The 25,225-nt window shown below is 40.6% G+C and overlaps 1 protein-coding gene across 1 annotated transcript in view; it reads right to left on the reverse strand.

Moving 5' to 3' along the window:
* Window positions 1-1,039: 1,039 nt before the first annotated feature.
* Window positions 1,040-25,225, reverse strand: part of SLC26A6 (solute carrier family 26 member 6) — a 41,750-nt gene continuing 17,564 nt past the window's right edge. Inside the window, exons 10-20 of the mRNA XM_058167160.1 lie at window positions 20,955-21,032; window positions 20,620-20,715; window positions 18,505-18,611; window positions 16,297-16,366; window positions 14,247-14,339; window positions 11,633-11,716; window positions 10,708-10,776; window positions 5,191-5,391; window positions 4,112-4,166; window positions 2,686-2,822; window positions 1,040-1,621 (exon numbers count right to left, since the gene is read on the reverse strand). Coding sequence (XP_058023143.1) covers window positions 1,598-1,621; window positions 2,686-2,822; window positions 4,112-4,166; window positions 5,191-5,391; window positions 10,708-10,776; window positions 11,633-11,716; window positions 14,247-14,339; window positions 16,297-16,366; window positions 18,505-18,611; window positions 20,620-20,715; window positions 20,955-21,032 — 1,014 coding nt within the window. The 3' untranslated portion in view covers window positions 1,040-1,597. The remainder of the gene's footprint in view (window positions 1,622-2,685; window positions 2,823-4,111; window positions 4,167-5,190; window positions 5,392-10,707; window positions 10,777-11,632; window positions 11,717-14,246; window positions 14,340-16,296; window positions 16,367-18,504; window positions 18,612-20,619; window positions 20,716-20,954; window positions 21,033-25,225) is intronic.

The following is a 25,225-nucleotide window of genomic DNA, read 5'->3' on the forward strand; positions in this document are numbered from 1 at the left end:
GGAGACTGTAGGAGCCACCTTGACAAAATTATCAAAATACAACATTTCCAGTAAAGATATTTATTTTGAGTGTAGACAGACCACAAGACATTTTTCACTGTTAAATTCCAAACAAAGAAAGAAAAGGGGGATATCTATTCAAAGCATGAGAAACAGTAGTACATGAAATGTAAGAGTCAAATAAAGACATATATGCTGATAAAATGGTTAGGTCAATGAGGATATATCTGAACATTGTGGATTCTGGCCTGATTATTGGCCTGAATATTGAATATTGGCTTAATGTTTCAGGACAGGTCATGTAATTCCGAATTCTCTTAACACCTTGCAGCCTTACCTCATGACATCTGCTTCTGGAGTTGCCGCATTTTGATATTCACAGAGCTGATCTGTATACACATTTAATTTATGTTAATAGGATGCCTACCCCCAAAATTTTTCTCAGACCAGACCTTTATTTATCTTTTGAGTTCAATGCCTGCTTTTTCCTCCCAGAAATAATAATGACTTCAGAGTTCATACATACTCTGTTTCTTAACAATTTGCAATAAAAGTTCCACTTCCTGTTTCCTATGCATTGTCTCAGTAATCAAGTCTACCGAAATCAAGCAATTTTAGTGAAAGAAGCAGCAGAGGTCTTCCCAAAGGTGCTTTTTCAAGAGGCAAATGGACTTTCTGGTTTTTCTTTGAAGACGTTTCGCTTCTCATAGATTAGTTTACTTTACTTTATTGTCATTGCACATGGTACAACAAAATTAAATGCCTTCTTCAGATATTCTAAATAAGCTTTTTGGATGAGAAGCGAAACGTCTTCAAAGGAAAACCAGAAAGTTCAGTTGCCTCTTGGGACAACCATGATCTGGTTGACTGAGAATTTCCACAGACAACCAGAGGTCTTTTTTACATTGTTTACCAGTATCACTGACCTTGATTTATGCCAATTATCACAGGTCTTCAACTTTCTTAAAGTTTGCTATCCGATACTTCTAACTGGAAATATTAGGAATACTTCAGGCAAAGCATGTGGGCTAAAACGCCTTCCTCTGTATTAATGCATCCAGGCATGAACAAAGAAATTCAAAGTATGAAAAACTTACTTTCTAAGACCTGCTATTAAAACTCCAGTCTAAGAAGGAAGGAACAAACGTAGAGAGTAGATGCTTCTGTAAGGAACATGTTCTGCCTTTCCTTATTGATCAGGACTATCACAAAGGCAAAAACATGCTGTAAATGCCCAGTTTTCTCACCAAATCCAGTGGCAGACTGAACGGAAAATCCTTATCCCAAGAGTAGGGAGAGCAATACATTCCAGTACCTGAGAAGGATTCTTTTTTTAATGCATGAAATATTTTCTTAGGAGAACTAGAAGAATCAGTGCTCAAAAATCCAGAACAAAAGCTTCTCAGCCGCAATCATTCTCAGTTTCTCCAAAGTTGAGTCTCCAGGAAAAGGCATTTCCAACTTCCAGTTTTTAAGCATTTACACCTGGTAATGGTTCACTTCTTCTCTGGATTTGTAATGATGGTGAATCATACCTCACTAGCAACATTGTTTAGAACATCATCTTGAAGATGTAAGCCTGTTTTCTGCTTGCCGATTACATGGTAGTGCTGTAGCCAATCTACAAAGATGGAGATTGAGCATCTCATATTAGCTGTACATATATATCATGCAAGGAGCCTGTCTGTACATATTCATGGGACAAAACACCAAGGAAAAACTATCCAAGATAGAGATCATCTCTCTTTATATCCTCCTTTCCAAGGAAGATCATATGTCTAATTCTAAACACACAATACCTTGACATAATTTTTAATTGAATTTCTATGGAAATGCACATATGTAGAGTAATCCTCACAATACCTAAAGAGAAATCAAAGCACTTCTTACAAGAGCTCAATTTGTAATCCTGCTTTACAGGGTAGTCTGAAAAATAGAGCCTTATCTCATCTGATCTAGTGAGTTTGGGACAATAGTCATTTAACCTGGCCTATATATTAGCCAGTCTGGTGTAGTGTAGTTTTCTATACTGCCCAGAGTCCACTGGAGTTGAGCAGTCAGTACATTTAAATAAATAAATAAAAATAATAAATGGGTAAGGCACCAGAACCGGGAGACTGAGTTCTAGTCCCATATTAGGCACAAAGCCAGTTGAGTGGGTACAGGTTAGTCACTCAGTCTCAGCCCTAGGAAGAAGAAAATAGAAAATTTTCACTTCTGAAAATCTTGCCAAGAAAACTGCAGGATCTGATCCAGGCAGTTGCCAGGAATTAACACTAACTCAAAGGCACATGCACGCATTCACACAATTAGGCCTACCTGGATGCAATAGGTTTTCAATCATTATTTTAAACTGTATTAAATGGGGAATATAAATTATGATTTGTGGGGACGATAAATTATGAATTGGCATAGGGAGAAAGAATCTTAGCACACGAATCACGGTTTTCCCTTTACAGGGCTGTATAAAGAGTGAGTATAAATCCTGCAGTTCAGAAAAGAAGAAGAAGAGTACTGATCTGGCATTGAAATACAATGAGATCATCAAGGAAACTGAATAGTTCAGCCCTGCTGTTTCAAGAGATATGCCTGGTGGCAAAATAGCACCAAGGCAGTCTACTAAACCTGCACGATCCCTGCGAGGAGTCGTTTTTTTCTGAGTTAAGAAGAAAAAGAATTGCTTACAGTGTCAATGTGTGGCATGCTCTGTTCTCGGTTCCTGGCGATATAGGTAATTGCATCGTGCACTGATGCAAAAAGGTGGTTCTTAGTTATGGTTTCATTGAAAAAATTGCCTCTTTCCAGCTGGGTAATGACAGTGCCTGCGGAGAGAAGAGCAGTAAATTGCCTGACAGGACCACGTACAGGGGCACATCTAGTATTTGTAGTGGGAACACTAGTGATGAATCCAGTCAGGGTCACATCTCATTTAGCCCAATAAATCTGGACTAAAGCAAGACTGGGGACAGCTATATGTCCATTTTAATACGGCCAGCCGAGAAAATTTATTTTGCATATTTCCTGCCTGTTTTGCTCACCAGAAGGTCTATTCAAGACTGGGAACTCTTACACCCCCCTTAACTTTGTACTCTCTTTCCTTGATCAAAATTACTCCCAGTTGTTATTACATACTACATATTATATGCCTCCCCCAATCTGGTTGTATTGAACTACTGCTCTCATATTTCCAGCTAGTGTTGCACAATACAACCGAAGGTCACAAGCTGGGAGAGGCAATGCTAGTAGCCTGGTGGGTGGCATGCTATGGGGAGACTCATTTATTTTTTTGCTTTAGCAGAAATTTCCACAGGGGTTGAGTTATACTTAGGAAAAAGGTTGATTTTTCCCAGGCTCTCCTCATGGGACTCTTAAATAATACCAAACTATGATACATGTATATCCTAGTTTTTAGTCAGATTGTATCTGGGCTGCAAAGGTATAGATTAATACTTAAAGGCAACAAAGAACGTTTTGGTCTCTTTACTGCCACTTAATGGCTTTCTGTATACAGTTTGTGCAGCTCTGCCCCTGCTAGTTTGACCTTTTGCTGAAACTCATACAGGTAGTCCTTGATCTAAGACTGTAATTGAGCCAGGCAAGTCTTGATAGTTGTAAAATAGATCATCACATGACCGGACCCAATTTTACAACCTTATTTGTGGCGGTCATTAAGCAAATGTGGAGCTTGTTAAGTTAATGTTACAGTTGCTATGTGAATCCATTGTATGCCATTGGCCAATTTTTGCTGGAAACCGGAAGGAAATACTGGCAAAACCATCATAAATCATGGCCATGCGACTGTGGGGTACTGCAAAAGGCCATAAGTACATGCTATGGGGTTGCTGTAAATGTCGTCACGTGACCACAGGGAGGGAGCTGATATAGGAATTCTGAAATCAGGTCGTAAGTAGCTTGGGGGGAAGGGGTGTCCATGGTAACTTCAGTCGCTAATGACCATTTGTAAGTCAAGGACTACCTGTAATGCTGAAACTCATAAATGCCCATGAGTCAGACCTGGACTGATACAAGAGCAAGGCCTGAAGCCAAAAGAGGACCATTTGATTCAAGGTACACCCACTTCCAAGGTAATAACTTCCTGGGTCTTTCTTACCATGGCAACCAGCAAGAAATACATCCACTTCAATCTCCTGGAAATCTTTAAATATCTGCAGAAGGCAACAAAGCAGAAACAGCAGAGTTGAAATACCCGTATAAATATGTGTGTTTGCCCAGCTGGCCAATTTAGGCTAGGTAAGGAAACTGCTAATGGAGTTTCCTTTAAGGTAGTATACGATCCAGATGTTTTGCAGTTGGACTCCCATTATCCCCTGAGAGCACGCTAAAGGGAGTTAAAGTCCATTTCAATGGGAAGGTGCACAGTTGAAAACGATTTAACAGAAAGTTATTTCAACAAAGTCAGATTCTCCCTCTCCATTTGTTCTTTCAATCCTTTTAAGTTCAGTGAAACAGTAGTGGCCATGAGCAATCTGCCACAGGAAAGAGCCTTATTTCTGAAAAGCTGGGGAAATAAATGCTGTCTTGGCATTTTGAGTTCTTCCAACCATTTCAATGGGGAGAAGCGACCAAATGAGAGAAATTGATTTAAGCAGTCAGGAAGCTGCAGGAGACCCATTTTTAGGAGGTCAGAAATTGTAGTGAACTCAAAAACCCTTCAGTCCAGAACTCAACTGGAGATCCTGATCAATTTTAGCATTTTGTACATATGACAAATACAAATACCAGTAGATGTTACATTCATGGAATCTCAAGATCTCTATGATCTTTAAGGCTAGAGAGTCACATTTTTCAGATAGGCAATTTATAAGGAAAGACAGAAGGTGGTAAAGATTAAAAACACTTTCATCCGTATGGTGACTTTGAAGCAAGGAGCCAAATGGTTTTTCTTGAAGAAAAGCACAAGGGAATAACATACTCTTATTTCTAGACATTCTTGATTCAGAAAGAAAACACTACTTTTACAGTAGTGTTACTTCCCTCCAACAAACAGTAATTTGGAACAAATGTGGATTTTTTTTTGTCAGAATCTGAGCAAGACAAGAAAGCAGTTAAATCCACACTTCATGTGGGCAGTGGCATTTATTCCTTGCACCTCCCTCCTACAAGGTCTGTTGGTCTCTCTTCCCAAATGGGGCACAGCCATACATCTCTGAAAGCTCTCCCTGTCCTTACATTTTTTAAGGTCTTTACGGAGACAGTGTCCACAAAGGTGACAGAACTGAAGTCCAGAATGAGGGAATGGATAGAAGGCTTTTCTAGCCCCAAACCATTTAAACTGGGTTTGCAACAAGATTGTGGCTGGTGATGACTTGGGTGGTCCCAAGCCATCACAGTTCCATTGCTCTCTGTACCTGCTATGTCTTCCTCTGGTTCCTGCAAGAAAGGAGAAGCAGAGTTGATTACTTGGAGGGATTCTCCAGGGGTTGTCTTTGCTCTTAAGAGTATGTGTGGAGTTTGAGAGGTGTGGACTGAGTTCTGCTGGGAATAGGAAATCCCTTTCTGTGGACAGATCGTAATCATATGTTGGGTTCTCACACCTTAACTTAGAACCCAGAAAAAATGTTTGGAATGTCAGAGGGTTCATATGCTAGCTTTTTGAGGCAATAAATAAGCACATAGGGAGTATGCAAATTTCCTGAGAGGGAAAAATATGAACAAACTTGGTGAAGAAACAAGAAGTCTAAAGCAGTAATATCTCCTCCTTGTATTTATCTTAGTAGTGGTTGTATCATGTTGAAAGAACTATCATGACAACTGATAATACATCTATCATTCAAAAAGACCTTGATCATCTAACCGCTTGGTCTAAAACTTGGCAACTCCAAATCTCAACCAGCAAATGCTCAGTCTTACATATAGGAAAAAAGAACCCAAACACTAAGTACTCGCTTGATGGACATTACCTTACAGATGACCCCCATCCCGTTAAAGACCTTGGAGTTTTCATGTCAAATGATCTAAGTGCCAAAGCCCACTGCAAATACATAGCAAAAAAGGCTCTAAGAGTTGTAAACCTAATCTTGCGTAGCTTCTTTTCCAAAAACACTACACTACTAACCAGAGCATATAAAACATTTGCTAGACCAATTCTAGAATACAGCTCACCTGTTTGGAACCCTCACCATATCTCTGACATCAATACAATTGAACGTGTCCAGAAATATTTTACAAGAAGAGTTCTCCATTCCTCTGTAAACAACAAAATACCTTATCCCACTAGACTTGAAATCCTGGGCTTGGAAAACTTGGAACTCCGTCGCCTTCGACAAGACCTAAGTTTAACTCATAGAATCATCTATTGTAATGTCCTTCCTGTCAAAGACTACTTCAGCTTTAATTGCAATAATACAAGAGCAACCAATAGATTTAAACTTAATGTCAACCGCTTTAATCTAGATTGCAGAAAATATGACTTCTGTAACAGAATCATCAGTGCTTGGAATACTTTACCTGACTCTGTGGTCTCTTCCCATAATCCTAAAAGCTTTAACCAAAAACTTTCTACTATTGACCTCACCCCATTCCTAAGAGGACCATAAGGGGCGTGCATAAGCGCACAAACGTGCCTACCGTTCCTGTCCTATTGTTTTTCTTTTCTTCTTCATATATATATATATATATATATATATATATATATATATATATATATATATATATATATATATATGTTTTCTGAGGTTTTCGTGTGTGTTTGAATGCAGGTATTTGGTTGTTGGGTTTTCTCCCGTAAAATTGGAAGTGTCTTGGCGACGTTTCGCGAAGTCTCATTAAATCATCTTCAGGCTTCAACCGTGCTTCTGGGAGCAATGTGTGATTGCAGCTGTTTCTTCCTTTTAACTGCTAGTGGGGTTTGAACTGATTGGGTGGGAGCTTGGCTGTGCTCTGATTGGATGGGGTTTTTGTGCTCTGATTGGCTGGGGGTGTGTCCTGTTTGGGTGGGGGCTTGGTTGTGCTCAAATTAGACTGAGTTGCAGGGGGATTTGAGCTGGTGAGCTGCACTGCTGCTGTTTGGCTTCATGTTCGTGGTCGTGCTACATCTTCATAGTGGGTGTCAGTCTGCTGCATGTATGGATTGGAGGGGTTTGAAATGGCTAATGTTGCAACTGCGGTCTGGGTTCTGGTCCTTGGTCGTGCTTCCTGATCAGTGTGGGTTTGGGTCTGCTTTCTGGGTGGATGTGTGGTGGTGACATCCTGTGTGGACCTCGTGAGTGTGGGTCTGGTGTCATTCCTCGTGTTAGGGACTCGTTTGTCAATAAGGGCGGGTTTCCAAATGGCTGGTAGGCGGAGGTATCATCTCGTTTGTTCATGCTGTGTGGGCGTTTTCTATCTCAATGGCTTCTCTGATTATTCTGTTGTTAAAGTGTTCAGTTTTGGCGATAGTTCTGGTCTTTTAAAGTCAATATCGTGTCCTGTGACTTTAAAGTGTTGGACCAGGGAAGAAGTTAGTTCCTCTTTTTGAATGAGTTCTTGTGTTCTTCAATCGTGCACTTATTCTTCTGTTGGTTTGTCCAATGTATGTGGTGGGGCAGGCGGTGCATGGGATTTCATATACTCCTTGATTTTCTAACTCAATTTTGTCTTTGGGGTTTCTTAGGATGGTGGATATTTTTTGGTTTGTGCAGAATGCTGTCTTGATGTTATGTTTGTGGAGGATCTTGCTGATTCTGTCTGTGGTGCCTTTTATATATGGGAGGAGGGCTGTGCCATTTTCTTGTTCTCTGTCTTGGGTTTTAGTGGGGGGTTCTTTTTGGATTAGTTTGGTAATCTTATTTCTCTGGAATCCATTGGATGTTAGTACGTTTGTGAGAGTGTGTAGTTCGGTTTTTAGGTGTTGTTCGTCAGCTAAGCATTTTGTTCTAGAGATGAGTGTCTTGGCTACGGAGTTGATCTGTGCTGGGTGGTGGTGTGAGAGTGCATGCAGATAGCGGTTTGTGTGTGTTTTCTTCTGGTAGATGGTGTGTCCTAGGGAGCCATTGGGTTTCTTGTAGACTAAGACATCTAGGAAGGGAAGTTGGTTGTTAACTTCTGTTTCCATGGTGAACTGTATTTTGGGGTGTAGGCTATTGAGGTGTGTGAAGAAGTTGTCAAGTTTTTCTTTCCCGTGTGGCCAGATTATGAAGGTGTCGTCTACGTATTTGAGCTAGAGTTTGGGTTTGTGATCAGATTTTTCTAGTGCTTGGGTTTCAAAGTGTTCCATGTAGAGGTTGGCAATGACAGGTGAGACGGGTGATCCCATGGGTGCTCCTTCTATTTGTTTGTATTTTTGTCCGTTATAGATGAAGTATGTGTTGGATAGGCAGTGGTTGGTCAGATATAGGATGTGCTTGGGGGGTTATATTTGTTTTGGATAGCTGTCAAGGCTTCTTTGATTGGCACTTGGGTGAAGAGGATATGACATCAAAGCTCACGAGTAGGTCGCTGGGCTGTAAGTTTTGTTTCTTTATGATCTCTATGAACTGGAATGAGTTTTTACGTGTGAGGTGATGGATTCTGCATAGGGCTGTAGTTGTTTGGCGAGAAATTTGGCTAGGTTTTGTAGAGGTGAGCCTATGGAGCTGACTATGGGTCTGAGTGGGGGTTCCTTCTTTGTGTATCTTGGGAGGCCGTAGAGCTTAGGGCATCTGGATGATTTCTCTCTGGGAATGATTCTTTGTTGGATTTCTTCGCTGATGGGGAGGCTTTTATTTTGGATCTAGTGGTTTTCTAGGTAGGTGGTGGGGTCTGTTTTAGGGGCTTGTATGCAGGGTCTTGGAGTAGGTTGGTTAATTTGGTTTGGTAGTCAGATGTGTTCATAACCACCGTGGCATTGCCCTTGTCTGCTGGTAGGATTATTATGCTGGTATCTTTTTTCAGGTTAAGTAGTGCTGTCTGTTCCTCTTTGGGTAAGTTGCTTTTGGGTGGCTTGCTGCTGCAGAGGATGTTGGTGATTTCGAGTCTGATTTTGTTAGCGTCATCGGGGTTGATTTTGGTCAGGCTGGTTTCAACTCCGCATATAATGGTCTCAGTGCGGATGTATTTGGGAGTGACTGCAAAGTTGAATCCTTTGGAAAGGACATCGGTTTCAGCTTTGGTGAGGATCCTATCTGAGATGTTATGCACTGTTTGTTTCATGTGTGGCTGTGAGGGGGGAGGGGTTTGTTTCTGGCGTTCTTGTAGTCTTCGGAGTTTGTTGGTGTGTGTGTCTGTCTTGAGAGTGGTCTGTGTTTCGGCTCTCCAGACGGCGAGTTGTTTGGATTTGTCCCAAAGTGCAGGGTGAATCTTGTTGCTGAGTTTGAGGTGAAGTGTGAGGAGATATTTGTTGATTTGATCTAGGAGGAATCTTTTTGTGTGAAGTTCATTTCTGATTAGGGCCAATTCTGTTCTTTTTAGGATGCGTTTGGCGGCTGCAGAGTTGGAGTGGAATTGTAGCACGACCACAAACATGAAGCCAAACAACAGCAATGCAACTCACCAGCTCAAATCCCCCTGCAACTCACATTAATCTGAGCACAACCAAGCCCCCACCCAAACAGGACACACCCCCAGCCAATCAGAGCACAAAAAAACCCTCATCCAATCAGAGCACAGCCAAGCTCCCACCCAATCAGTTCAAACCCCCACTAGCAGTTAAAAAGGAAGAAACAGCTGCAATCACACATTGCTCCCAGAAGCACGAAGCTGAAGCCTGAAGATGACGAATGAGACTTCGTCGAAACGTCGCCAAGACACTTCCAATTTTACGCGGGAGAAAACCCGAATAACCAAAGACCTACATACAAACACCCACGAAAACTTCAGAAAACATATATATATATATATATATATATATATATATATATGCTTATACCTTTATATACTATATAACCTTTCTGTATGATAGTTACATATATTGTTGTGACAAAATAAATAAATAAATAAATAAATAAAAATAAAATAAACTTACTAACCTAGTTAAAAAGCCACTCACTACCTTTTTAGTACTTGGGAGTAATAACGCATCTGTGTGTGCGTGTGTGTTTGTGCATGCATGGTGCATGTGCATGTGTGTAATTATGTGTGAGCATAGAGGTACAACATATCAGAATTGCATTTTTTTTGTCAGAATGCATCTGTCAAATGTCCAAATGGTATATTTATTGACACTTATTGTGAATAGATTATATAGCTATAATTATTACATCGCTATCTGCACAAATAATACTGTATATGATCAGGCACTGCCTTAGAATAATGAAAAATTAGGTCCATACAAATCAGTGAGAAATCCATTTGTGGGAAGGGATTATGTCAATCAGCTGAATATTGGCACTGTAAGAAAAAGTTGCCTTGTATTGGTAAACATAAGTGTGATTTCATCAGGTGCATCTCTATGAATTGAATGGGAGAGCTGTACCTCTTTAGTCTCTACCTAAAGACGTCCTTCTCAACTCCAGGTCTGATCTGAAATCTCAGATCTTGGAAAACTTTGGCAGGAGAAAGTATCATTTGTAAATCCATATTGACAGAGGAAACTCAGAGGAAGCTTTTGTTGCATGGTTATTGAACATTTAATATCTACTTTGCTGGATTTTGAAGCCAAAAGTACTCATTTACACAGAAATATATACATACAGTATACAATGGGTTTACTCAGGTATAGTAATGTCCTAAATGCCTAGGCAATGTTGCCTGCACTTTCTCTTTTTAAAATAATTGTACACGGTACAGTACTTGTGACTTTGCATCCATCTCCACATCCTCAAATCCAGGGTTGTTTTCTCCAGATTTTTTAGCAGTTTTCTGTTACCAAAAACAAGAGGAAAACATATATGACAATTTTCACAGAAGTCTTTCTTCATATGACATTTTAAGATACATAGAATTAATTCTGGATCAAGGAAGAAAATGACAAAAGTTATGACACTGGTATGTTGATGCCATGCCATGCCATGTCATGGTAGCTTATTGCACAAACCATAATTAAAACAAATCAGAGTTCAGTACAGTATGTGAACAAATAATGATATGATACCCAAAGCTGAACAGTTTATTCTGCACATAAACTGTTGATGTGGAACTGGTAGGGATATTGATTTTGGTAAACCTGACTCTTAGGATTTCTGTTCTGTTTTGCATCAATAAAACAGAGAGTTGTAGTCCTGCAGTGCTCTGAGCATAAGAGTTTCAATATCATTTATGAAAATATAGTTACAGCAGTACAATCCAGCCAGCCAGCCAGCCATCTTTATCCATGTCTATCTGTAAATAATACTTTTTTATGGTATGGTAAGAATAAAATCCATAGATATTTCCAAAATCACTATGTAAGAAATGTGCTGTTGCCTGAACCAGTCTGAACCGGCTAAATACTACCTCCTGTATGTATGTATGTATGCATGCATGTAGGTAGGTAGGTAGATAAAGATAGAGATAGAGATAGATAGATAGATAGATAGAGAGAGAGAGAGAGAGAGAGAGAGAGAGAGGGAGGATGCAGTATTCAAAATATCTGAAGGGCTCAAGGTTAGTGAAGGTTAGTTTGAACTCCTTCCTGTTTTTTTGATTATCTATAGATAAACCAGATCCAGGTATCTTTGTGGGAAATATTCTGCTTGGAATTTAGAAGAAGAAGAAAAACACTAGTCAGAAAATGTACCTTGGCTTCTTTTTTGTCTTTCTTTTGCTTCCTCTTCAGAGCTTTCATCTTCTTTTCAATGAGATGACACACATCAATGCCACACTATAAAAGAGACAAGTTCTTACATCTTTGGAAGTAATGGACAGCTGCCAGTTTTCTGGTGTGTGATGGTGTGGTCAAAAAGTCAAGATGATAGACACAGATGGTGAGATTGAAGCTCTGCCTGTTTTTGATATGCCTTGCACATGCGATGCATATCAAAATCAGGCAGAACTTTGATTGTATTGTTATGTTTCCCATCTTGACTTTTTTTTTAATCATATCCTGCAGATATTCTTGGGAGACACCAAGATCCATTTTACTCATTTTCACTTCTTAAAAGAAGCTTTAGATGGTGGGCTTTACACACTGAGAAGGCCCCATTCAAGATGATATTTGAAATAATCTGATGGATTGATATCTGATAAGAAAAGTTTCACTAAAATAAAAAGAGTCGTTTTGCACTTTCCCTCACACTTCAGTTTATTGGGCCAGAATTACAGAGTCAGAATTACAGGCCAATTTGATATTTTCCTAATAAATAGACTTTGATGTCTTGGACTTTATTGCATGGGACATGTTACTTGGAAGCATGACAGTCAAGTGAGCTCATGATTAGATTATGCCATTAAAAGGGTCTACTGTGGGGACAATCTAGAAACAGAATTTATTTCAAAACAGAAGATAGGGGCTATTAACTGGCACTAGTCATTAGGGGCTTCCCTTGAAGAGCACCCGGAGGCTCCAGTTAGTCCAGAATGTGGCTGCGCGGGTGATAGAGGGAGCCCCTCGTGGCTCCCATGTGACACCTCTTGCGCAGACTGCACTGGCTACCTGTGGCCTTTCGGGTGCGCTTCAAGGTTTTGGTAACTATCTTCAAAGCGTTCCATGGCATAGGGCCGGGTTACCTACGGGACCGTCTGCTGCCACTGATTGTCTCCCACCGACCCGTGCGCTCTCACAGGGAGGGACTCCTTAGGGTGCCGTCCGCCAGGCAGTGCCGACTGGCTACACCCAGGGGAAGGGCCTTCTCTGTGGGGGCTCCCACCCTCTGGAACGAACTTCCCCCAGGACTCCGTCAACTTCCTGACCTTCGAACCTTTCGCCGCAAGCTTAAGACACATCTATTTATCTGCGCAGGACTGGACTAGAATTTTAAATTTTAAATTTGGTTTTTAACGGGGTTTTATTATTTTAATTGTAATTTTAATATTTGGCCTTATTTAATAAGTTTTTTAATTGGTGTTTTATCTTGTAGTTATATTTGTGTTTTTTATTAGGCTGTAAACCGCCCTGAGTCCTTCGGGAGATAGGGCGGTATAAAAATGATTAAATAAATAAATAAATAAATAAATAAAGAAGACTGTTGATCTGTGATAAAGACCTTTATTAGTTTTTGGTCAATTTCTGAATACAGTTCAGGGAGCTGCTATTTACTTATATAGCCTTGGACATGCTGTAGGTGGGTGGGGAGTGGGTCAGAAATGGCTTTTCTTATGTCCACTTGTCGTTGTTCACAAAATTCTTTCTCAGAGGCTGTCCTCTGGGGATCTGGGAATATGGCAGAAGGTTTTGGGGATGGGAAGAAGGTTTCTGGGGAGGATGACTGCCTGCGGAACTGTCATTATCACTCATGCATGAGGCAAACACAAATTTGTTTCTCCAAACTTTTGACATCTCACACAGTCCATTCTTTCACCAGTGTTATTTTATTTCTTATCATCAGTTATGTACCACTTTGGAAATTCTGAATCAGAAGATGGCACACAAAGGTTTACAATAAGCTGTAAACAGGGAAAGTAAACTCAGAATTTAATCAGAACAGCAACATTGAGATGGCTGGGCAAATTGAAGTTCCTATAAATTTTTCCTAGTCTGAATCATCAATTAAAAACATATTTTACTTCAAGGGAGGGTATGTATGTATGTATGTATGTATGTATGTATGTATGCATGCATGCATGCATGCATCAGTGGTGAAATTCAATTTTTTTACTACCGGTTTTGTGGGCGTGGCTTGGTGGGTGTGGCAGTGGAAGGATACCACAAAATCCCCATTCCCTCCTCACTCCAGAGGAAGGATATTGTAAAGTCTCCATTCCCACCCCACTCTGGGGCCAGCTAAAGGTAGTATTTGCCGGTTTTCGAACTACTCAAAATTTCCGCTACCAGTTCTCCAGAACTGGTCAGAATCTGCTGAATTTCACCCCTGGTATGCATGTATGCATTTATTTACGTATGCCCTCTTGGGAAAATTTGTAGCCATTTCGACATGCCTGAATGTGGATTTTGATAAGATATGCAGGTTGACCCTTGCCCTGCTTTTAATGTTGCTGCTTTAATTCAGAGCTTTTCATCATTTCATAACAGTTTTATATTCGGAATACAAATGCATGAAGTAAAGCATTTGATCCTGTTGACTTCAGGTCAGGGAATCAAATGTACCACAAGGGCACTCCCACGCGAGAGTCGAAAGAGCATCTGTCTTTGGATCCCTTCTCAGTGGAATACAGCCCAAAGCTATTTTACAGGTCATAGATTGCCATGAATGAGCAACCAAGCAAATACAAGAGCAAACTCTAAGTTTTCTTACCTTTTTTTTAAGGGCCTCTGCATACAGTTCAGCATTGGCAAAATAGATAGTAGCAGAGGAGTGGAAAATTTTCACACCTGGTATTTCCTTAGCCTATTGGGGTGGGGGGAGAAATGTTAGGAAAAGATAGTTATTATGGGGCTAATAGTAATAATTCAAAGACCAGAATAAATAGAGCTCGGACAGGAACTCCATTTATTTATTTTCAAAGAAAAATCAGGAACATCAGGATATGTATTAAATAGGATCTCAAGATAGTGGGAGTCTGCTCCAATCCAGACAGGATGATTCTGGTCTTTACTGATCATTCTCTCTTGTTTTGCTGGACAATAATTTCTCAGAGGTCATAGGCAGGCAGTGTCAGCTGTGTCATTTAAACCCAACATAATAACTATAATTCTTGGCTAGAGGAGGTTTCCTAGAGGATTAACAATCACAATATGGACTTTGCCCCTGTAGGGATAGGGGCCTAATTGGGCCTGCACAGTTGTGATCTGCATTTGTGGAACAGCTTGCCTACTACAATCAGTAAGTGGAATAACTTGCCTGCAGAAGTTGTGAATGCTCCAACACTGGAAATTTTTAAGAAAATGTTGGATAGCCATTTGTCTGAAATGGTGTAGGGTTTCCTGCCTGGGCAGGGGGTTGGACTAGAAGACCTCCAAGGTCCCTTCCAACTCTGTTATTATGTTATGTTACTCCGATCTGCAATACTTCTTACCTGGTGGGTTTTCATAGGACTGTAAAAACTTGACTATTCAATAAGACCTTTATTTAGCCCTGCCCCTGGTTGTTATTTATTATAATAATATTGCAATAAGATAAGCAGGGATTAACTCCAGAGGAACAATTGTACGATATGAGAAAATTCAAAAATAAAATAGTAGGTAGGTATATAGGTTAGAAATGCATATAAATAAAGATTCAATTTTGCTTAGGTAGGGGGTTGGGCTGGATGACCTGCAGGATCCCTTCCAGCTCTGCTACTGTATTAAATTTGTTAGACATTACTCTGCTTTAAGATAGTGGAGAAGAGACATGCTGAAAATATAACAGTGTTGTGTTAGAATAAATCTTTGTTTGAGGCCCCTTAGAAAGAGGCCCAGCTATGGGGACATTCTTTAATGCCAGGACAATTGAGATAAGGAAGAGCTATGCTTGCAAAATATTTTGTGAGTAGAAATAAGGAGGTATTGGTAGTAATAGGGAGGTGTTGAAAAACATGTAATTAAAGAAAGAGATGATGTTGTTTCTGAAGGCATCACTGGATTAGTGGGGATCGGTCACTGGGTCCTATGTAGGAGGGGCGGGGGGGGCGTCGTGATAGGGAACTATAAAATGTGATGCTTTTGAAATTTCAGGTGTGGCTTCCTGGCTCAAACTCCTTTGTTGAGATCTGCTGAGATACCACCCTGTTTCACAAAATTGCTTTTATTATTATTTTTAATAAAATCTCTTTAATTTCATGCTTGTTGGCTGAATTCATTTCTAACACAATCAAGCAGTAAAACAATATCCTAATCAAGGAACTATCAAGGAGAAAACCACATTCCCATCAAAACTGGCAGGGCAAGCCACTGTATCAGTGGTGGGTTGCTACCGGTTCGGTCCGGATCTTGCGAACCGGTAGTAATGGCAGCAGGAGGCTCTGCCCACCTACCCAGATGTCATCACAGATGCTCTGTGCATGCACAGAAGTGCCGCACATGAGCGCCCGCTCCCATTGCAAACCGGTAGCAAAGATAAGTGGAACCCACCCCTGCACTGTTATAAATAGGAAGTAAACTTCACTAGAACTGATGATGTTACCTACTCAAGTAATGAAATGTCTGCAAGCAAACAACAAAGCTCAGAGAGCATCAAGTACGCCACAATATTATGTGCTGTGTTGCCTGTTTTTTAAAAAATTCTCTTTAATGCATTGCCTTGTAAATTGCTCAGAGCCAGTCTGGAAAGTAGCATAGATAGTTTAGTAGTAAATAAATAAATATATTTTTTCTATAGAGTTCCTGACAACTATCTCCTTTAATCATTTTCATGATATACTTACTTTGTGATACTGAGCAATGTCTTTGTAAATTCCTGTGGTGGATACTTGCCCCAAAATGGAATAATAAGGCCTTGGGAAAGGGATAAAAGAGAAAAAGGATTAGCAAAGGGTTTGACCTGCTCTCATAATAGGTCATTCATGACATCTGTATCTGGAACTCCTCATGGAAAAAGAAGCTGCTTGCTTTATATTATGTTAAAGTTTCTTTACCGGATTTTGTATTAATTGTTTATATAAGTAATTTGAATATAAATCTTCTTGTAGTGAACATGCCAGCCAAGTATGATGACTCTTTTGAATGTTACCCATGATACTGATAGATTGCAGTGATGAAAAAGATGTAACACAACCCTTTGAGTATTTATACTCTGATTATGCAAAAGGAATGGCTTACGCCTTAAATCTCTGCAGCTTAGATTAAACATATAGACTAAGCATATAGTTACTTGTAAATTTATTTATTTATTTATTTATTTATTTATTTATTTATTTATTTATTTATTTATTTATTTAGATTTTTATACCGCCCTTCTCCCGAAGGACTCAGGGCGGTGTACAGCCAGATTAAAACAATAATATACAAAATTAAAATAACAATTAAAATACATATTCAAAAGGTGGCCGAGAATTAAAACCATCAAATTGACCTATACTAAAATACCCCAATTTAAAATTATTAAAAATCCAAAAATTTGAAAATTTAAAAATCAAGCCAGTCCCGCTTGGATAAACAGATATGTTTTCAATTCACGGCGAAAGGTCCGAAGGTCAGGTAATTGGCGTAAACCGGGGGAAAGTTCGTTCCAGAGGGTAGGTGCTCCAACAGAGAAGGCCCTTCCCCTGGGGGCCGCCAGCCGACATTGTTTGGCGGACGACACCCTGAAAAGACCCTCTCTGTGTGAGCGTACGGGTCGGTGGGAGGCATAAGGTAACAGCAGGCGGTCCCGTAAGTACCCGGGCCCTAAGCCATGGAGCGCTTTAAAGGTGGTAGCCAACACCTTGAAGCGCACCCGAAAGACCACAGGTAGCCAGTGCAGACTGCGCAGGAGCGGTGTTACCCGGGAGCAACATGTGGCTCCCTCAATCACCCGCGCAGCTGCATTCTGGACTAACTGGAGCCTCCAAGTGCACTTCAGGGGTAGCCCCATGTAGAGAGCATTGCAGTAATCCAGACGAGAAGTGACGAGAGCATAAGTGACTGTGCATAAGGCATCCTGGTCAAGAAAGGGGCGCAACTGGCGAACCAGGTGAATCTGGTAAAAGGCTTTCCTGGAGATGGCCGCCTACTGATCTTCAAACGACAGCCGTCCATCCAGGAGAATGCCCAAGTTGCGCACCCTTTGTGTTGGGGCCAATGACTCGCCCCCAACAGTCAGCCAACTGTACCAGGGTGCCGGCATCCACAGCCACTCCGTCTTGGATGGATTGAGTCTGAGTCTGTTTCTCCCCATCCAGACCCGTACGGCTTCCAGGCACCGGGACAGCACTTCGACAGCTTCGTTGGGGTGGCCTGGGGTGGAAAAGTTGAGACAGCTGAGTATCGTCAGTGTACAGCTGGTAACTCACCCCAAAGCCACTGATGACCTCACACAACGGCTTCATAGCTAAATCCCAATATTTTGGTTCCATATACAAATATAAGGGCTTTTATTGGTTCATAATAACAACAACAGTGTTTTGATTGAATTATATATACCCTGTTTCCCCCAAAATAAGACATCCCCTGATAATAAGCCCAATCGGGCTTTTGAGCGCATGGCAATAAGGCCAAGCCCTTATTTCAGGGCTCAAAAAAATATAAGACAGGGTCTTATTTTTTGGGAAATATGGTATGTACTGAAATTAGCAATTCCATCAATAGTGAGATGGAGTCTGTCTTCTGCTAGATACTGCTGAACTTCACCTTCCAGCACCTCCAGTCAGAATGGCCAATGGTGACAGATCTGGGAAGTATAATTCCGTAGCTTTTAGGGACCACAATTCCCATGTTTATCTTTAGCTAACATATATATATATTATATTACTTGCCTTACTTGGCACAGTTCTGCCTCTCAGTTTCTTAATATTATCTTATATTTGAACAAATCAACCTGAATCTTTTGAAATGGGGCAGAATATAAATGCCTTAGACTGCTGACTAAAAGTCTAGCAGAAAGCAATTCCAAAATCTATTTCTCCCATCCTCTCGCTAGCTTGAGTAATACTTACATCTGAGTCCGGAAGATTACAGTGAAGAGTGAAAATGTCACAGCTGCTGCCAGTCCCAAGTCGAGATTCAAGAGTACCGTAGCGAAAAAAGTTACAAGCCAGATAAGCTGAAGTCATGAGAATGAGAGAATAACAACAGTACTGAAGGCATCACTGGAATTGCCATTCAATTTTAGAAGAGGGAGACATTTCAGTAGTTATTATTTTTGAGTTATGTTAGCAAATGTGAATTGGTGCAAAATGTTATCCCATTGCAGCTGGCCAGTGGTCTGCCTAACCTTGTTGACCCATCAAGGATTGCTGAGTCAACTAAAAAATTGAAAACAATTGATTTTATATCAGATAGGCTATTGATGGTACAGAGATGCTTTTTAATAACCCTGTAGGACATTGTTATTGTTCTATTATATCTTAGCTATGGAATACATAAATATGAAGAAAAAACACTGTATATTGCAAAACCTACAGCATTAAAGAATAACATGGAGGTACAACCACATCAGCAAAGATTTTAAAACGGCATGAAGAATCTTAGAATCTTCTCTGTTGGAGTCAGTAGAACAATGATGTGAAACATTCGGTGCAGTAGGTGCTTTGAAAATACAAATTACTTTGCAGTGTAATTACTGCAACACTCTCTTCATGGGTTTCCCCCCCTGTTGGATGCTACAATTGGTAGAAATTGGTTTCAGCCAACTTGCCAGCCAGAGGGAACAGATCCAGCCGTTGAGCACCAATACTGCAGTGACCACATGGCTACTGATTTACCCCCAGAACCCATTCAGAGTGCTTATTATTAATGTTAAAGCTCTACCTGGCTTGATTCTGGGTGTTTGTAGGATGATCTCAACTTGATTTCACCTGTTTTGTGTTGAAAAGACCATGTGACCATGTGTGTGAAGTGGGAGCTTGAAAAAAACACTTGCGTTGGACTATCTTAATTGTACTTCCCATCTTTTTTTTTTTTAAAAAATGTTTCATTATAATTTCTTTATTTGAATGTTGTGAGCTGCCCAGAATTGTTGAGATTTGGGTAGCACATAAATGTAATAATAATAATAATAATAATAATAATAATAATAATAATAATAATAATAATAATAATAATAATAATAATAATAATAATAATTATTATTATTATTATTATTATTATCATCCTCCTCCTCCTCCTCCTTCATCTCACCTCCCAAAGTATGGAACACATCCAGTTTCCTTGCCTTTGGGAATCTATGTGTAACTGCCTCAAATCTATGGAAGTAGATGAGCTATAATTTATGTGTTAAATAAAGTAATTGCTAAGTATCAATCAGGATATGAAGACTCTAATATCTGAATGTCCTTCAATTATGACATGGTTTTAATCTTGCCACAGAGAAAAAAAGCTGGCATGTCTTGGAAACTAGTTCTAGAATATCATTTTTCTAAGTATGTTCAGATTTCTTTGTTCGAGGTCTGCATGACCATTACGGGTAAATGGCCTCCCAAACTATAGGATAAAATTGCATGTGCCACAGTGCATTTCTTGCTTCACTCTAGAAACAGAGGGATTTCTCTTAAATATAGTGCAAGATGCTATCACTTGTACGGTAATAGTAATGTAGTAATGTTGGGTGATGGTGGTGGTGGGGTAGAAATCAGTTTTTTTGTTTGCTATTTTATTTCTTTATCTACTTGTTTCTATAACCTTGTTGAAACATTATAGCACAGTTTTATTAGATTTTTTCCCCCAGGTGTCCTTTATACAATACTGTTATTCTTTTCTGTTTCTGAGCGTGAGAGCTACATCTTGCATCCAGTGGTGAAATCCAAATTTTTTTACTACCGGTTCTCTGGGCATGGCTTGGTGGGCGTGGCTTGGTGGGCGTGGCAGAGGAAGGATACTGCAAAATCTCCATTCCCACCCCACTCTGGGGCCAGCCAGAGATGGTATTTGCCGGTTCTCAAAATTTCTGCTACCGGTTCTCCAGAACCTGTCAGAACCTGCTGGATTTCACCCCTGCATGCATCCTTGTTGCACGCATAATCTAAATTAGCTCCTTGTAAAAAGCAGAATTTATGACCACCCATCAGTCTCTGCTTGCCCTCGGATTCCTCTTGAAGGCTTCTCCTACTTACCAGGTCGGTAAAATTAGATCTCCAAAGTGCAGGAATATCTTTGAACTGTTTGAACATGCCTTTCAAGTTGACGATAACAATGGCAGCTAAGACAGCCTAAAAGAAAATGGCAAAGATACTATTTTATAATATCTCGAGTAGGAAGTTTTAATTCAAGCAATGGGCAAGAATGGAAGAACCTTTGCATAAATATTAATCTTTTCTAGAGCAATACAGTCCTCACTAAGTCATATTGATATTACCACTGTATTTGGAGAATGTTTCCTTCAATATCCACTGTACCTCAATGGTATTTATTTTTTTTAAAGAAAGAACAGTCCAATTTTGGAACATACTTTGGGTAGTTCGTGGAAAAGCTCTCCAATCTTCAGAATGGTTGCCAGGATGATGAGAGAGGAGGTGACTGTAGCCATCTGCAAAATAGAAAACGGAACAACTGACTTGAAAGCAGGCTGCATAAAGCAAGAAAATAGCCCCAAATTTCACTTTCCTCCCGTTTCAGCTTGTTATCAGGTTTTAAAGACAGCAGATGGAGCCTAAAGTCAGCACTTGGCTGACTTTAGGCTCTAAAACTAAGCAGGGTCAGGCCCGGTTATTACATGGATGGGAGATCCCAGAAAGTTTTAGAACTGTGAAAAGAGAAAAAAGGAACCCCAGGTAACGATTGATTGATCAGTATGATACTGAGCAAAACTTTGGAACAGATTATTAGACAGTTTATGGGCATTCAGAAGACAATGTCTTGCTTGGCAGTGCAGGTTTATCAAGAACAAGTCAGGCCCGTCCAATGTGATTTCCCTTTTTCACAGAGATCAGTTGAGGAGATTACAATGGAACAGTGTATTTGGATGTCAGCAAAGTATTTGAAACCCATGAGATTCTAGTAAGCAGGCTGGACTATGCTAATAGAGGAATATAGAGGTGGCTGAAAAATTGTAGTTAATAAGCATATGTTAATGATTTTTTAAAATCAAACTAGATACACTATTATATTCTGTGGGTTCCGTAATAATTGAGGCTCCACAGATGTTCACACACAATGTTTATTTTTAACTCACAGAGACCAGTAACAACCAAGAACAGCGCACCCGCTTTGACAGCCCTTTTATACTCGGCTGTCAAAGTGGGATCCAATCAGAACAGAACAAGAAACCATCTCCACCACTAGGGGCCGCCACTGCCGGTGCAGGACATAACATACACGAAAGTGTCAAGTAATTTACTGCAGGCTTCATTTTGGGCCCAGTGCCGATCCTTTTTTTTATTCAAAAAGTTTTTATTGGTCAATAAAGGTTTATACAAATACATATCAGGTATGGTAAATTTTCATTTTTCTTATCCAAAATAAGAATTTTACTCAAATTTTTTAACACCTACAACAGCCATATGGCAAGCAGGTGACACGAAGTAGCTACGTTTACAAATCTTAAATACGTAATAAAGAAGGGTCAAGAATAAACAGAATATCGTACAAAAGAGAATAAGGAAAACCAACACAATCCCAAATATCTTTATCACTTCCTAGTTTTGGATCTCAGAACTCTGGGTTCAGCCTGACCCAACTCCAGGGCCGCAACAGCGGCAGCCGCCTCCGCCCATGGTCTATAACCTCCCTTCTTCAATTCCTGGGTCATCTGATTCCAGGAGGGCTTTGTGTTCCTCCACGTAGGCCGTAGCCTCCGCAATTGTACTAATTTTTTCGTAATGCCCTCCCGGAAAATCATCAATCCCTCTGGCATCAGCCATCTGAAGCCCACTCCTTCTGGTACAATTTGCTTGACAAAAGTAATATTTCTTTCTCATTTCACGTACCTGTCTGGGAATCTGCCTCAGAATGGCTATCTCCCTGCCCCTGTAAATCAGTGCCCCACTCCTATGTTTTCTAAAATTTCATCTCGTCTCTCTTCTCACAAATTTGACATGAACCTCTCTGGGAACTGCATGCGTGCGTGCATATTGTGAATTAACTCTATAAACTCGATCCACATCCCAATTCATGAAATCAACACCTCTCCCAAGAAATTCTCCCAACAATTTAGTCACAACATCTCTCAAATCTTCTTGGTCCACTTCTTCCAAATTTTGTAACCTAAGGAAATAAGACATTTTATCCATCTGTGGTCAAGCACAGCATTGCCTGTCGTCTCCTCTCTTTTCTGCACTGCCGCATCTCACCCTCAGACCTTCCACTTTCTGCTTGTTTTCTGCTGAGACTTGTTGAGTATCCTTTAAATCCTTTTGGATAGTCACAATTTCTACTCTTATTTCCGTTTGGCCTCTTTGCAAATCATCCAATTTCTTGTCCATATTAGATAACTTTTCCAAAATTCTCTCCATCTCTCCAGCAGTTGGTCTCTGACCTTTGCCATTGAAAAAAAAAATACAAAATCCTCAGGCAGGCACAGTATCCTTGTAATTTCCTCCGGATCCACCAGGGGCACTCACAGGAGCAACGAGTCCAGAGTACAGTTAGTCAACCAGGAAGCCGAAGGAAGTGATGTCATCAAGATTCTCATAGTGAAGGCGGAAGCTGGACGCCACCACTGTTCCCCAGAGGAGGGGCCTCAAACCTCCCTCCTAAATTTCTCCATCACCTCTTCTCTCCAGAGCTCCACAAAACCGGTAATCTTCTTATTTTAAGTTCTCCTCTCTCCAGAATGACTCGTGCTCCTTCCAACCGCAGGGGAGAAAACCCCCGCACTCCGGGCACTCCACTGCACGTTTACCGATATCTCCTTCCCTTCTCCATTCCTCAATTCTTCTCCGTTCCCTGTTCACCACCAGGCTGCTGCAGTTATAAATCCAAAGCCCCGGTGTCACCGGGCACAGCGGCCCAGGCGACGACCAAAATAATGGCCGTGGCCCGTGGCCTCCAAACCCCGCCGAGCCTAGGACGCGCCAGCATCGGTCCCCACAGTCCTGTATGTCGGCTGGGAGACCCCTGGCGAGCCGTCCGTGCGGCAGGTGTCCTTTTCGGAACACCTGGCCCCTGAGGGCCTCGGCGGCGGCCGGATTCGGGCGCTGGAGGCAGGAGAAGCCTTCCAGACGACCGTTGCCGCTGGACACCGGAAGTCGTCTCCCAGTGCCGATCCTTATATTTAAAAATGAGTTGTACAAAGAGATTTTAAAAAGATTGTAAAATTTGCAGAAGATGCAAAAATAGAGAGAATAACAAACCCTTTAGGATATTATGTGGGCGATCCTTGACAAGCTGGGCAGAAAGATGATTATCAGCATAGCCGATAACAAAGTGTTGCATTTTGGTAGAAAATGTCTTGGGGATAAATATAGGATAGGGGCCTCACGCTAGGCAGTGCTACATGAGAGATGATCTGAATTCATCACAATCTGAACATAAATAGTACGATGTAGCTGCAAACAGACACGCACAGACATACCAAGACTATGCTGCATCAGTGAAATGTGAAAATGTGGAGAAATGAACCATCTCTACTCTGTTTTGGGTAGATTACAGTCTACCCAAACTGGAATATTTTGGATGGAATATTGGCATCTCCACTGAGAAGATTGCATCCAGTTCTGGGTACTGCAGTTTAGGAGGTATATTGATAACTGAAGTGAGTCTAAAGGAGGAGAGCAACCATGATGATCAGGGTCTCGGAAGGAACAACTTATGAGGAATGGTTGGAGGCAATGGGTGTGTTTAGTTTGGAGAAGAGAAGACTGCAAGAAGAGTTCAAGTATCAGAAGAGCTGTCATGTAGAATACAGGGCAGAATTGTTCAGAGATGTTTCTTAAGACAGGAGAAGAAAGAATACGTTTAAAATGCAATTTAGTTGAACATCAGGGGAAACTCCTAACAGTAACAGCCAAAGGTGGGTTTCAGCAGGTTCTGACCAGAAATTTTGAGTAGTTTGGAGTTAATACCAACTCTGACTGTCCCCACCCCCATCTATTCTCTGCCTCCCAAGTCCCAACTGATCATGAGGAAATGGGGATTTTGCAGTAACCTTCCCCTGGAGTGGGGAGGGAATGGAGATTTTACAGTATCCTTCCTCTGCCACAGCCACTAAACCATGCCACGCCCACCAAGCCACGCCCACAGAACCAGTAGTAAAAAAAATTAATCCCACCATTGGCTAAAAACAAACAGTGGAAGAGACTGACTTGAGAGGCAGTGGACTCTCTTTTGATGGGGATTTTAAAAGGGATGAGATGGCCAATGTAGGGGGTGCTGAAATAATTGATTCCTGCACTGGGCAGGAGGTTGGACAAGATGATCTCCAAAAGTACTTTCTAAATCTCACAATTTATGATACTATAACTGGAAAGTAAAAAGAAAAAAGGAAGTAAATGGCAAAGTCTTTCCATATCATTATCAGGAAACGGCATATACTTATCCACAGTCAATTGATGTCTGTCTAAGTTTGAGACATATTTACTTTTACTGTTTACTTAGCCTTGAGCTCTTATTTCCTGTCACACCAATTGTCTGAGCAGTCTGGATTATTTATTTATTTATTAATCACATTTATATACCGCCCTATCTCCCGAAGGACTCAGGGCGGTTCACAGGCAAGTAAAAACATATAAATACAAATTAAAATAACAATTAAAAAACTTATTCTAAAAGGCCGAATTATTA

This window comes from Ahaetulla prasina, chromosome 2 (assembly GCF_028640845.1).
Source record: "Ahaetulla prasina isolate Xishuangbanna chromosome 2, ASM2864084v1, whole genome shotgun sequence".
Lineage (NCBI taxonomy): Eukaryota > Metazoa > Chordata > Lepidosauria > Squamata > Colubridae > Ahaetulla > Ahaetulla prasina.